This window comes from Bos indicus x Bos taurus, chromosome 11 (assembly GCF_003369695.1).
Source record: "Bos indicus x Bos taurus breed Angus x Brahman F1 hybrid chromosome 11, Bos_hybrid_MaternalHap_v2.0, whole genome shotgun sequence".
Classification (NCBI taxonomy): domain Eukaryota; kingdom Metazoa; phylum Chordata; class Mammalia; order Artiodactyla; family Bovidae; genus Bos; species Bos indicus x Bos taurus.
The window spans coordinates 94,184,834-94,197,001 of record NC_040086.1 but is presented as its reverse complement, the minus strand read 5'-3'; the positions used below and the strand labels follow the sequence as shown (position 1 = coordinate 94,197,001).

General features: G+C 42.7%; 1 protein-coding gene across 6 annotated transcripts in view; it reads left to right on the top strand.

The window, feature by feature from the left end:
* The first annotated feature begins 268 nt into the window (after positions 1 to 268).
* DENND1A (DENN domain containing 1A) overlaps positions 269 to 12,168 on the top strand; it is a 531,115-nt gene continuing 519,215 nt past the window's right edge. For 3 of the 6 annotated variants that reach the window (XM_027556228.1, XM_027556226.1, XM_027556227.1), the window contains exon 1: positions 271 to 522. In XM_027556228.1, coding sequence (XP_027412029.1) covers positions 506 to 522 — 17 coding nt within the window. In that variant the 5' untranslated portion in view covers positions 271 to 505. Of the gene's footprint in view, positions 523 to 12,168 lie in introns of all 6 variants that reach the window. The other 3 variants (XM_027556225.1, XM_027556230.1, XM_027556229.1) reach the window with 2 other exon arrangements.

Here is a 12,168-nt window from a genome sequence, read left to right as displayed (position 1 = left end):
TGTTGGTTTCTACAGGAGAACAGTGGGAGGGAAGGTCTTTAGGGGCCATCACCCGGAAGACACCATGCACCGAGTTCCCGGAGTCCAACCTGCTGATGCGCGGTTCCCCTCCAACCCCTCCAATCCCTCCAACCCCTCCGCCCTCACGCGCCCCGCCTCCCATGAGCCAACTACAGTTCCCGGCAGCCCCCGCGGGCGGCGGCGGCGGCGGCGCGGGCGGGAGGGGGCGGCGGTGTGAGAGGCGGAGGGGGAGGCGCGCGCCGGGCACGCGCGCCGGCGACCATGGCGTTCGCCCGGCTGAAGCGAGTGCATTAACCCCGGGAGGCGGCGGCGGCGGCTGCGGCTGGGGAGCGAGACTCGAGCGGGCGGGCTCAGCCTGAGGGAAGGGAGGAAGGGGCGGGGAGAGCGCCGGAGGGAGGCCGATCGGCCGGTCGGCCGCAGGCGGGCGGGCAGCGCAGCGCAGCGCCGAGCGGGGCCCGTGGGCCCATGAGGAGGCCGGGGGACCATGGGCTCCAGGATCAAGTGAGTGTGGTCGGCCTGGGCGGAGCCGGGCCGGGCGAGGGGCGGCGAGGCCGGGCAAGCGCTGCAGGCCTCGGGCCGCGCGGGGGACTTATTGCCGGGACCCCAGGGGCGCCCCACGTGCTGGCATCATGCGGGGAGGGGGACTGTTGCCATGACGATCCAGGGAGGCGCGGGGGCGGGGTGCGCGCGGGGTGGAAGGGCGCCAGTGGTCAGGTGTCCCCTCCTCACCTGAGGGCGGGAACAGCTGATTATAAGGTGGCCTCCTCCCCGGGGTTACAGAGAGCCTCTGAAAATGGTCACACAACTGTTGGGGGTAGGGCGAGAAATCTCCAGAAGCAACTCCCCAAATGGGTGTTCGGAGCGCCCCTGAGAGTTGGGCAGTCCTGAGGTGGCAGCTTGGCTGCTTAAGGCCTATGGTGGGAGGGGGGGCCATAAAAGTCGTGAGAGGTTTTCAGAGGGAGGGGCCACTCAAGGACTTAAGGTCTGGATGTCCTGGGGAGGAAGAAGGCCCTTTTCTCTCTCCTCCTGTCTCCCCTTCCTATCTATGCAAGTCTCCCCACAGCAAGGCCAGAGGCTGTGAGGGAAGATACCCCTGTGCTGTAACCGAGCACCTGATCTTGATAATTGTTGGAAAGGTTTTGTAATCCAATCTGGCATATTCCCTCACTCATTCATTCATCTGGAGTCCCTGGTGAGGGGTTAGATTTCTGGGGAAAATGTTGATACATCTGACTTCAGAACCCATTGAAACATTGTTGCCTTCTTTCTAGACGTAGAAGTTGACTTTGGAAAGTGCAACTTTTATGCAGTCTCTCTTGGGTGTGTTGCTACTGACTGTATCTCCGCTCCCAGCCAGGTCTTCTCGGCCTCTCCCTTCCTCAGTTCCAGAACACGAGATGCCTTATCTCTAATCACTAACAAATGTTCACTTTTTCTCTATGAGTAATAGAATTGTTTAAGGGCACTTAAAAACAAAGTTAACAGTGCAGGCTTTTCCTTAAAACAGTTTTCAAAGGATACTTTAAACTTGCTTAGAAGAAAGTCTGAAGAATGTGTTTACTTCAGCATTTTGAGAATTATGCTAGGGAAGTTTGAAAGGGGAAGGGCCTTATGGGCGAAATCTAGTAATTATTCAAGTATTGCATGTCTTGTTCAGTTGGTGTCCATGCAGTGTGACCTTTGGCCAGCCTTGTAGTCCTCTGACTCGCTTAGGTCTCCATTCACCAGACGCATCTAACAGGCTGCAGCAGCCCTGAGACTAGAAAAGTTTGCTTATTATGATAAAGAAAATGGAAGAGTTGGATGAGTACACTGTTAATTCTTGATTTTTGTGGAAATGAGGGGGGTGGGGGAGGGGGGAGAAGCATGCTCCAAATAGGCTTAAGAAGCTTGGGAGGTAAAAAGAAGTAGTGAAGCATTGGGATTGAAGAGGCACTCCAAGTTTAGCTCCTGCTTCCAAGCAAGAGTTGTAAACTTGGATTTCAATAGCACTTAGAAACACTTTACAAAAGCCACCTTAGAGTTGCAGGGTATCCTTGTGAGGATGCTTGCCCTTCTTGTTACAAAGTAGTTCAGAAACTTGCCAGATATGAGGCATGTCCATGTCAGACTCAGCATGAAAATCCAAGTGGAAGTTCAGATGACTGGGCATCAGATCTGTGTCTTGCTCTTGAACGTTGCAGGTTGACAAAAACATTTCTCCACAGTGTTTTGTGGAACCCATCTCTATTTATCTTGAGTGCTTGGGCAAGAGAATTTATGTGTGAAATTCTGTTAGGTGTGAAATTAGTATAAAGAATAACCTTGATCTTGAAACTAGATTGCTGCTGCTAAGTTGCTTCAGTCGTGTCCAACTCTGTGTAACCCCATAGATGGCAGCCCACCAGGCTCCCCCGTCCCTGGGATTCTCCAGGCAAGAACACTGGAGTGGGTTGCCATTTCCTTCTCCAATGCATGAAAGTGAAAAGTGAAAGTGAAAGTGTAGTCACTCAGTCATGTCCGACCTGCAGCGACCCTGTGGACTGCAGCCTTCCAGGCTCCTCCATCCATGGGATTTTCCAGGCAAGAGTACTGGAGTGGGGTGCCATTGCCTTCTCTGTGATTGCTTGGTGGTAAAAACTTAGACATGGGAAATATGTTAGTTTCACCTGTGAGGTAGGCTGAAAGAGAATATGAAGAGAGAAATTATGAAAAGTAGTTGTGATTTACAGTGACTGTCGATTAGGAAGCTTTTGCCTACAGGTAAGGAACAAGGACGGACAAGTGGTACGGAAATGGTTTTCTTAGGTGCCTCCCTGATTTTTGGAGGAAACAGGGCTTTGGTCACTATTGACCATCAGTTCCATCTGGACAGGAAATCACAGACTGAGCTCAAGATATTCAGCTGGCTGAGGTGAAGTCTGAGTGTGCAGGCTGCATTGTGTAGGACAGTCTTAGGGGTGGAGGAAGAGAGCTTGGGGGCCCCTCCAAGCAGGCTGCCTGTGCTTTTTCCTCATCTCTGATACTGTGTGGCTGATCTAGTCAGGCTAAAAATATGGAATCAGATTTGGATTTAGATTCCACTTTTGTCTGCTGACTATGAAACTTTGTACAGATAGTTACCCTGAGGGTAAAATGAGGAAGGCTATATATTGCAGGGTCATAATGAGCAATAAATACAGTATCAACATGACTGCTGGACCCATATTAAAAACTCGGTAATTGTTAGTTTCTTTTTATACTTTTTCTATCAAAAGACTAAGGAAATTGCTTTATTTTATTCCAGAAATGTCAGAGAACTGTGTGTTTCAGGTGATGGAGAAGAAGGTTTTGAAGATCTAGGAATTAGATTGTGAACATGCATAACAGGACTCAGCAGTCTCTCATTAAAATAAGAAAGTTGATTGAAAACAATACTGTGTGTAATTATGAAGCTGGTGTCTGTTATATGACTAGTAAAGCAGTTGAGTTGCTCGGCACGGGTGTTGAGGTTTAGTGCTTGATGAAACTTTCCTTTTAAGTTAAGGTGGTTGAATGTAATCTCTGTGTCAGGTATGGTAGTAATGCTCTCTGTGAATCATTTCATCTAATCCTCACAACTGCCCAATGATGTAGGTACTATTAGCCATTTTTTAAATGAGAGAATTGGGGTTTGTAGGCCACAGATTGGATGCCAGCCCTGATGCCAGTTCTCTGCGCCTGCCTCTCTAGGCCAGGTGTCCTTCATCTGTGCACACTTTCCCTCACCTAGGCCAGCTGTCCTTCATCTGTTTCTGTGACCCCCCCCCCTCCATATTTATCACTGTCATAGCACTAAATTTAGTTCTTTGTGTGTCTCCTATGCTAAGCCGAACATAAACTTCATTGAGAGCAGGGACGTTCTTACTTGTCTTTGAGTTCCTTGTGTCAGACCCAGTACCTAATACATCAGTTTGTTTAGGAAGAGTTTATGGAATGCATTTATGAAATATGTTGGGATCTGAATTGTAATGCTACCTAAAGGCTCCAAGATGAATGTATAGAGTTAAAAAGTAACAGTTAGCAATTTGAACTCTTGAGGAGGAAGGCTGTTTATAAGTTTTTAAGTTGAATTGCCCTGGTCTAGGCAGCAATTTCTTATTTTTTCTGAAGAATGTTTATAGTTCATCCTCGTTTTAGTAAAGGAACCTTGATTTGCCTCAGATATCTACTTGGGTGACAGGAAAGGTTACCGGTGTACAGGTAGCATTCTGAGAAGCTCCTAACCTTAAACCTGAGCAGATGTTTATTTATCTAGGGAGATAAAAGGAGCAACGGTAACTGGCAACCTTCGACAGGTATCTTTAAATCTTATTTAGTGTTTGAGTGATCCCAGTGGACTGGAATGTGGTTAATATGAAGCAATTTAACTGATAATGTAGACACACAGCAGGAAACTGTGGCAGTTTTAATATTGTTTGTGGTGACATCCTAGAAATTGTTTCCAGGCACCAAGGGCAGGAAGTGGATTGTAAGTAATAGAAGGAAGTACTCTAAGTGAGTTTGAAGAAGCCTGACATTTATGGGCTTGGAGAAAAGCATACGCAAAGATTTGAAGGCATAGGGACAGAACAGGACAGCCGATTTGGCTTTGTGGTGGTGTTTATTCTACATTAGCCTGTATGCCTGTCTTCTGTCCCTGTCAGACCATGACCTTTTTGAGGTTGGTAACCAAGAAATTTATCCATTCATTCATTTACTTACTATCTCACTAAGAAGAGTGTCACACACTTATTATATTCATCATTATTATCATAATCGATGGAAGTACTATGTTATGTGCCTGGTAGCAAACTCCAGGAGTTGGTGATGGACAGGGAAGCCTGGCGATTTGCAGTCCCTGGGGTCGCAAAGAGTTAGACATGAGCAGTTCAGAGCAACTGAATTGAGTGAGGGAGAGGGGTTTCTCCAGTGCCTCAGAGGTAAATAATCTGCCTATGTGCAGGAGATGCAGGAGCCATGGGTTCAATTCCCAGGTCAGGAAGATACCCTGGAGGAGGAAATGGTGACCCACTCCAGTATTCTTGCCTGGAGAATCCCATGGACAGAGGAGCCTGGCTTGCCACATTCCATAGGGTTGCAAAGAGTTGGACACGACTGAAGCACAGTGAGGGAGAGCTTACTGTGGAGATGACATTTCAGTTGAGACCTAAAGGATAAGTCATTAGTCATGTAGAGAGACTCACAAGACTTCATTCCAGGCAGAGTAGAGCATATACGCACCTTGAGGCAAGAAAACCTTAGGCACTATCAGGAGCTGACAGTGGGTTTACGTAGTGACTGGTTGTGGGGAGGCTGGGGTGAGACTGGGGCCCTGAGCAGGGCCTACTGCAGGCTGCGGTAATCTGCAAACAACTTTATTAACATATAGTTCATATACTATAAAGCTTACTCTTTTATAGTATATAATTAAATGGTTTTCAGTATACTTAAAAATACCACTATCCAAGTCCAGAACATTTGCATCACTCCAGAAAGAAACTCCATATACATTAGTGGTCACTACCCATTCCCCCCAAACCCTTTTAGCCCTAGGCAATTACTGATCTACTTACAGTTGCTATGGATTTGTCAATTTTAGGCATTACCATATAAATGGAATCATATATAATTCTTTGTCTTTATTAAACATAATGGTTCCCACATTTATCCATATGATAACATATATGAATATTCCATTACTTTTTGTTGTTGAATAATATTTCATTGTATGGATAAAGCACATTTTATTCACCCATTCATCAGTTGTTAGGTATTTGGATTGTTTCCACTTTTTCACTGTTATGAATAATGTTGCTGTGAACATTTTGTGTGGACATATGTTTTCATTTCTCTTGGGTATATACCTGGGAGTGGAATCGCTAGATCATATTGTAACTCTTTTTAAGGAACTGTTAAACTGTTTTCCAAAGCAGTTGCACCACTTTGTGTAAAGTAGTGTCTCATTGTGGTTATGATTTGGCCCTCAAGAATTGTATAGAAAACGAAAGATTAGAGTAGATCAAAATAGGTTTCTCAGAAGGTGAAACTGGAACCAAAAGAAAAGTGAGATTTAGAGAAGGGAGGAAGGATTTCTGGAGGAAGAAGAGGGGAAGTTATATGACTGGAAAGTGGGGATAAGCCCATCATTGTTTTCTGATACAGAGAAGCAGCCTTGGCTTTTTAAGATTGCTCTGCTCTGGGGTTTATTTGGACAGCCTGTTAAAGGATTCCATTACCAAAATGCACCACAGACTGACTTCTTTGTGTAGCACAGCTGACATATCTTCCTTCTGTGGGATAAGAGTAGGAGTTGAAATGTGACTTCCTCTCCAGGGCCCTCTAATACTCTTCTCTTTCCTCTGCCCACCACGGTGCTCCCCTCTCAGTCTCCATAGGAGAGAGTACAAAGACTTGGGGTGGTGGAACAAAGGTCTTGCTAGAGGGACTTCCCTGGAGGTCCAGTGGTTAAGACGTTGCCTTCCAGTGCAGGGGGTACAGGTTCGATTCCTGGTTGGGGAGCTTTTCCACATGCCTTGTGGCCCAAAACCCCAAACATGAAATAGAAGCAGGATTGTAACAGGTGCAATAAGGACTTTAAAAAATGTTCCACATTAAAAAAAAAACAACACAAAACTTTAAAAAGTCTTGCTAGAGACTGAGTTTTCCATTATTAGCACCCAGAGATAGTCCCTTGAATTTTCATGACTTTTCTGGAAAATGTTTTGCTGCAACTCTATCATTCTAGTCTGAGCCATTGCCATCAACTTGGAGGGGTTTGCACAGCAGACAGGAAGGTTAAAACAGGCAAAGTATTGCTGTAGGAAAAAAAAAAAGTTTTTTTTCTAGACTGTTAAATTTGTGTGTAAGGTCCCAGCTGAATTTCCTTTTGTGGCCAAAAACCCCACAAAAGGGTTTTAAACATTTTTTTTTACACTTTTTGTTTTGGGGTACAGCCAATTAACAATGTTGTGATACTTTCAGGTGAACAGTGAAGGGACTCAGCCATACATACACATGTATCCATTCTCCCCCAAACTCCCCTCCCATCCAGGCTGCCGTGTAACTTTGAGCAGAGTTCCCTGTGCTATACAGTAGGTCCTTGTTGGTTACTCATTTTAAATATAGCAGAGTGTACATGTACGTCCCAAACTCCCTAACTATCCCTTTCCTCCGTCCCTCTCACTGGCAACCATAAGTTTGTTCTCTAAGTCTGTGAGTGTCTTTCTGTTTTGTAAGTTCATCTGTATCATTTCTTTTTCAGTTCAGTTCAGTCGCTCAGTCATGAAGGCAGGTCATATAGTACTTCTCCGGCTGGAATTCTTATTGTGAGTTGCAAAGTTTAGTGTTTTACCTGGCTCTAGCAGGAACTAATCTCTGGATTTGAAACATCCTTTTTGGTTAAAAGGATTTTGTTGAGAAATGGAAAGATAAACAATGAAGAAAAATAAACCAAAGGAAACAAAACAAAGTTGGTCCTACTTTAATTGGAATCCATATCCATTCTTTCCAAGTATTTTGGACTTGAAAAGGAACCAAATAAAGGAAGTAAGAAAACATATGTGTTCCTGTAGAAAAGGTAGGTTATATCCCCAAAGTTCAATTGTAATTTGGTTACAGTATTTAGAATGTATTTTTCTCCTAGAGATACTGTTGTATACATTAAGCATAAGGACATTCCAGGTGAATTGTGTCTTTAAAAGACATAGGGAGTTACAGATGTAGCTGAAATGCAGAATATGTGCATAAAGATTATAGGCGATAAAGTTGAAAAAGCAGGTTTGTGCCACTGCAACCTGATGCTATTGAAGGATTGAGTTGGGAATGTAATATGATCAGATTTGGGTGTTTAGGAAGATTACTTTGGCAGCAGTAGTTTAGAACAGTGATATCTCAGGCTTGTGAAGCGTGATCCACTGTGGTGTGAAAAAAACATGTTAGAATCTCTATTTGTTTCTATATCAGCTTTCAAAGGGCTTCTCTGGTAGCTCTGTTGGTAAAGAATCCACCTGCAATGCAGGAGACCTGGGTTCGATTCCTTGGTCCAGAAGATCTGCTGGAGAAGGGATAGGCTATGCGCTCCTGTATTCTTGGGCTTCCCTTGTGGCTTAGCTGGTAAAGAATATGCTCGCAATGTGGGAGACCTGGTTTGATCCCTGGGTTGGGAAGATCCCCTGGAGAAGGGAAAGGTTACCCACTCCAGTATTCTGGCCTGGAGAATTCCACTGTACAGTCCATGGGGTCCCAAAGAGTTGGACACGACTGAGTGACTTTCACTTTCTTTGACTTTCATACCTTTCAAAATTTCTGTTTCTGTGTTTTCTAATAATATACTATAGATTTGTATAGTAAAGCATTCTTATAATTTATAAATAAAAATACATAGATGTATGCTCAAGTTTTTTTTACCCATAGGGAGGAATGCATGGAAAAAATTTGGAGACTGCTGTTTTATAGAACTATGTTTAGTTTATATGGCAGAAGATCAAGGCCTGAAGTGAGGTTTTGGTTTTCAAAAAAGGACAATTTGACAGAGATTTTAGGTAGAATTGACAAGACTTGGTGACAAATTACATGTAAGAGGCGAGAGAAGAATCAAAGATGACTTGCTAAGGTTAGCAAAGTTATAAATGGGTGTTTGGAAGGTGAGGACTGGTTATATAATATGTTTGCTTTTCTGAGGAAAAGTGAAAAGTTATAATTGGGAGAAGGCATTTTAGTCTGTGGTGAGAAAGAGAGAAATCTTTAAGGGCGCCAGAGTGAATGCGTGCGTTCGGTTTAGATGAATAATTCTTCAGGTGGGCTTGCCCGAGTTTCTGAGGGGAAATCTGTCCACCTTAGGTTTTAGGAAGAGAGAAAAAATAAACTTTTGAGTTTACTTTAGCCACAGGAAAGGTTTCAGGGATGTTGCATTGATCTCGCCTAGGCTGTATGAATAAAAAGGAGGAAGGAAACCAATCTTGGTAAAGATACTGTTTCACTCCAAGCAAATAGTTACTGTACTCCAGGGCGTGATAGGAGTGAGGGTGGTGTGGGCCTCGGAGACCCTCAGGTTTGAGTTCCCACAAGCACTCACAATCCCCATCTGAGTTCTAAGTTTTTGAGCCTCAGTTTTTTTAATTTATGAAAGGAAGCTAATAAATCTACCTTTAGAGTTGTTCTGAGGATTAGCTGCCCACTCCAGTATTCTTGCCTGGAGAATTCCCTGGACAGAGCCTGGTGGGCTACAGTCTCCCTGGGGTCACAATGAGTCAAACACGACTGGACAACTCACACTTTCAGCAGAAAAATAGCTGTTTAGTTAGCTGTTCAGTAAATGTTGTGTAGTCACTAAGTCATATCTGTTTCTTGCGACCCCATGGACTGTATGTAGCCCGCTAGACAGCTCTGTCCATGGGATTTCCCAGGTAAGAAAACTGCAGTGGGTTGTCATTTCCTTCTCCAGGGCATCTTCTTGACTGAGGGATTGAACCCGAGTCTCCTGCATTGGCAGGCAGATTCTTTATCACTGAGCCACCTGATGGCAGCTCTCATTAGTATTGTTTGGAGTAAATGGGACATACTTGTCTGAGCAATCTGAAGTTAAAAAAAAGTTCTCAAAAGAAAGCAGGTGTTCCTTTTTATAGCTTTTTTTTTTTTTTTTTAAAGACTAAGTATTTGCTTTTTCTTTATGAGTGTGTTAGGATGATGTGTTGTATATTTTACTGAATTTATTTGAAGGTTTGTGATCCTGGTATATGCAAAGTGCTAGTCCTCTTACTGGTTGGGAGAAAAACTTTTAAATTTACTCAGAGACAAGATGAGCATGCAAATAATTAAAATTATAATAACATTTAAGAATATTTTGTGCCTCCTCTCACCAGTAATTGAAAATTTTATTCAGTTTTAGAAAAGATTCTAAATCTTCCCTGGTGGCTCAGAGGTTAAAACATCTGCCTGGAATGCAGGAGACTCGGGTTCGATCCCAGGGTCAGGAAGATCCCCTGGAGAAGGAAATGGCAACCCACTCCAGGAGAATCCCATGGAGGGAGGAGCCTGGTAGGCTACAGCCCATGGGGTCGCAAAGAGTAGGACACGACTGAGTGACTTCACTCACTCACTCATGTTCATCTGTTTGGATGGTGTCACTGTTCACTTCTACTCTTTTTAAATATAGCTTCATTCCTTTTTTCTGAATACTTAAAATTATTTATCTTTTTTTTATTTTGGAAAAATTTAAACATTGTGAAAGCAGAGAGAATAGTGTAATGAGCCCCCAAATACCCATCACTCAGTTTCAGCACTTACTAATTTATGGCTTTCTTAGTTCCATTTATAGATAACTCTTCTCCGCCTTCTAGTCCTTGATTATTTTGAAGCAAATTATGTCTGGTTATCTCTTTTTTGAGCCATTAATTTGTTAGAGGCTATAAAATGATTTTACTTCCATCATTTCTTCTTGATATTAACTAGAATACTTCTGTAAAGAAAAACTTCTGCATATCAACTATTTGGTCACCCTGAGGTGCAGCTCATATGGGAAAGGCATAATAAATATTTGATTCATTTTATTCATTTTTCAAACTGTTTTCTAGCATTTTCCCAGGGTGACTGATTTTTTTCTTTCTGATTATCACTTTAAACACATATTAATAGATTTAAACCTGTTTGCTGTATTTCACTTTACTGTAGTTATCCTCATGGATGTTAATTTGCCCTATTTTTGTCTAGTGGAAGCTTCTTCAGGTTAATGTCCAGAGTCCTTTTGACAGAATCCCAGTAGTTTTAATAGCTCCCTTGCCTTTTGGTGTGATGACCTAGATGTTCCAGGTTCATCTTGTATGTTTCCTGCTCCAGACCTGTTTTCTGCTATTTCTCTAAGGAGTCTTGCTTCTTTTTGGTGGGAGGTGGTGTTAGATATTTCAGTCTAGGTTTTAGAACTTTTTTTTTTTTTCCTACTAGGTCAGTCATTATTTCTAGGCTCCTCCAGGGATCGAAACTAGGAAGTTGTGTGTGTATATGTGTGTATTTTTAAGGTAAACTATATCACATGTTCATATTGATATATACAATTCAGGACTATCACATTTTAATTTAGCCTCATTATTCTTACATCTGAATCTCTTATCACGCATGTCAAAAGTTCTGATTTCCAATAATGCCAACAGAAGTATTCTTTTTGCTTTATCCCACCATATCCATGGAACTCAGCCAGCATTACCAACAGTATGTAGTGAAGACAGGTGTGTTTTTTCAATTTGGTGATTCTTTTTGTCCTTAAGCGTATATGTGGACTAGGATTGTATAGTCAGTTTACTGTTGTGAAACCACTAGAAATGATTTCTTTCTCAGTGGTTGTGTCACCAACTCAATTCATAATTGTTTTTTTTTTTTGCGATCTTTTCTGATTGCTTTTTAAAAATAATTTTGTTTTATAATTACATAAAATACTTCCATGGTTTCAGAGCCAAATCTGCAAAAAAGGTGTATTCAGAAAAGTCTAATGTCTATCCTTCACACATCACCCTGTTTCTTCCCTCTGTAGGTTGCTAGTTTAAAAAATTTTTTTTTACATTTTGTTAGAAAAAAGGTAAATACATCAACATATTCCCTCCCCTCAACAACTCTCAGACAAATTATAGTATTCTATGTACACTTTTTTCTACTTTACTTTTCTCATTTTATTCCCTGTAAAGAGTTAACTTTTAATAGTATATAGAGGTCATTCTCATTTCTCTGTAGGGATAGCACAGTACTCTAGTGGATAGGTGGACATGGGTTTTTCAACCTGTCTCATGCTGATGCTCCTTACGTTGCTCCCAGTGCTATTATAAATGGTGCTGTAATGAATAGTCTTGTGTATGTCCCTTTTTGTATTTCTACCATTATATCATTGGGATAGATTTTTAGAATTGGTATTGCTGGGTCAAGGAGTAAATTTATATGTAATGTTACTTTAGTAAAATTATTAAAAGGACTTCTCTGGTGGTCCAGTAGCTGAGACTCTCTGCTGCCAGTGCAGGGGGCCTGGGTTTGATCCGTGGTCAAGGAACCAGATCCCACATGCCACAAACTAAGAGTTCACATGCTGCAACTAAAAAGATCCCACATTCTGCACCTAAGACCAAATGCTGCTAAGTCACTTCAGTCGTGTCCAACTCTGTGCGACCCCAGAGACTGCAGCCCACCAGG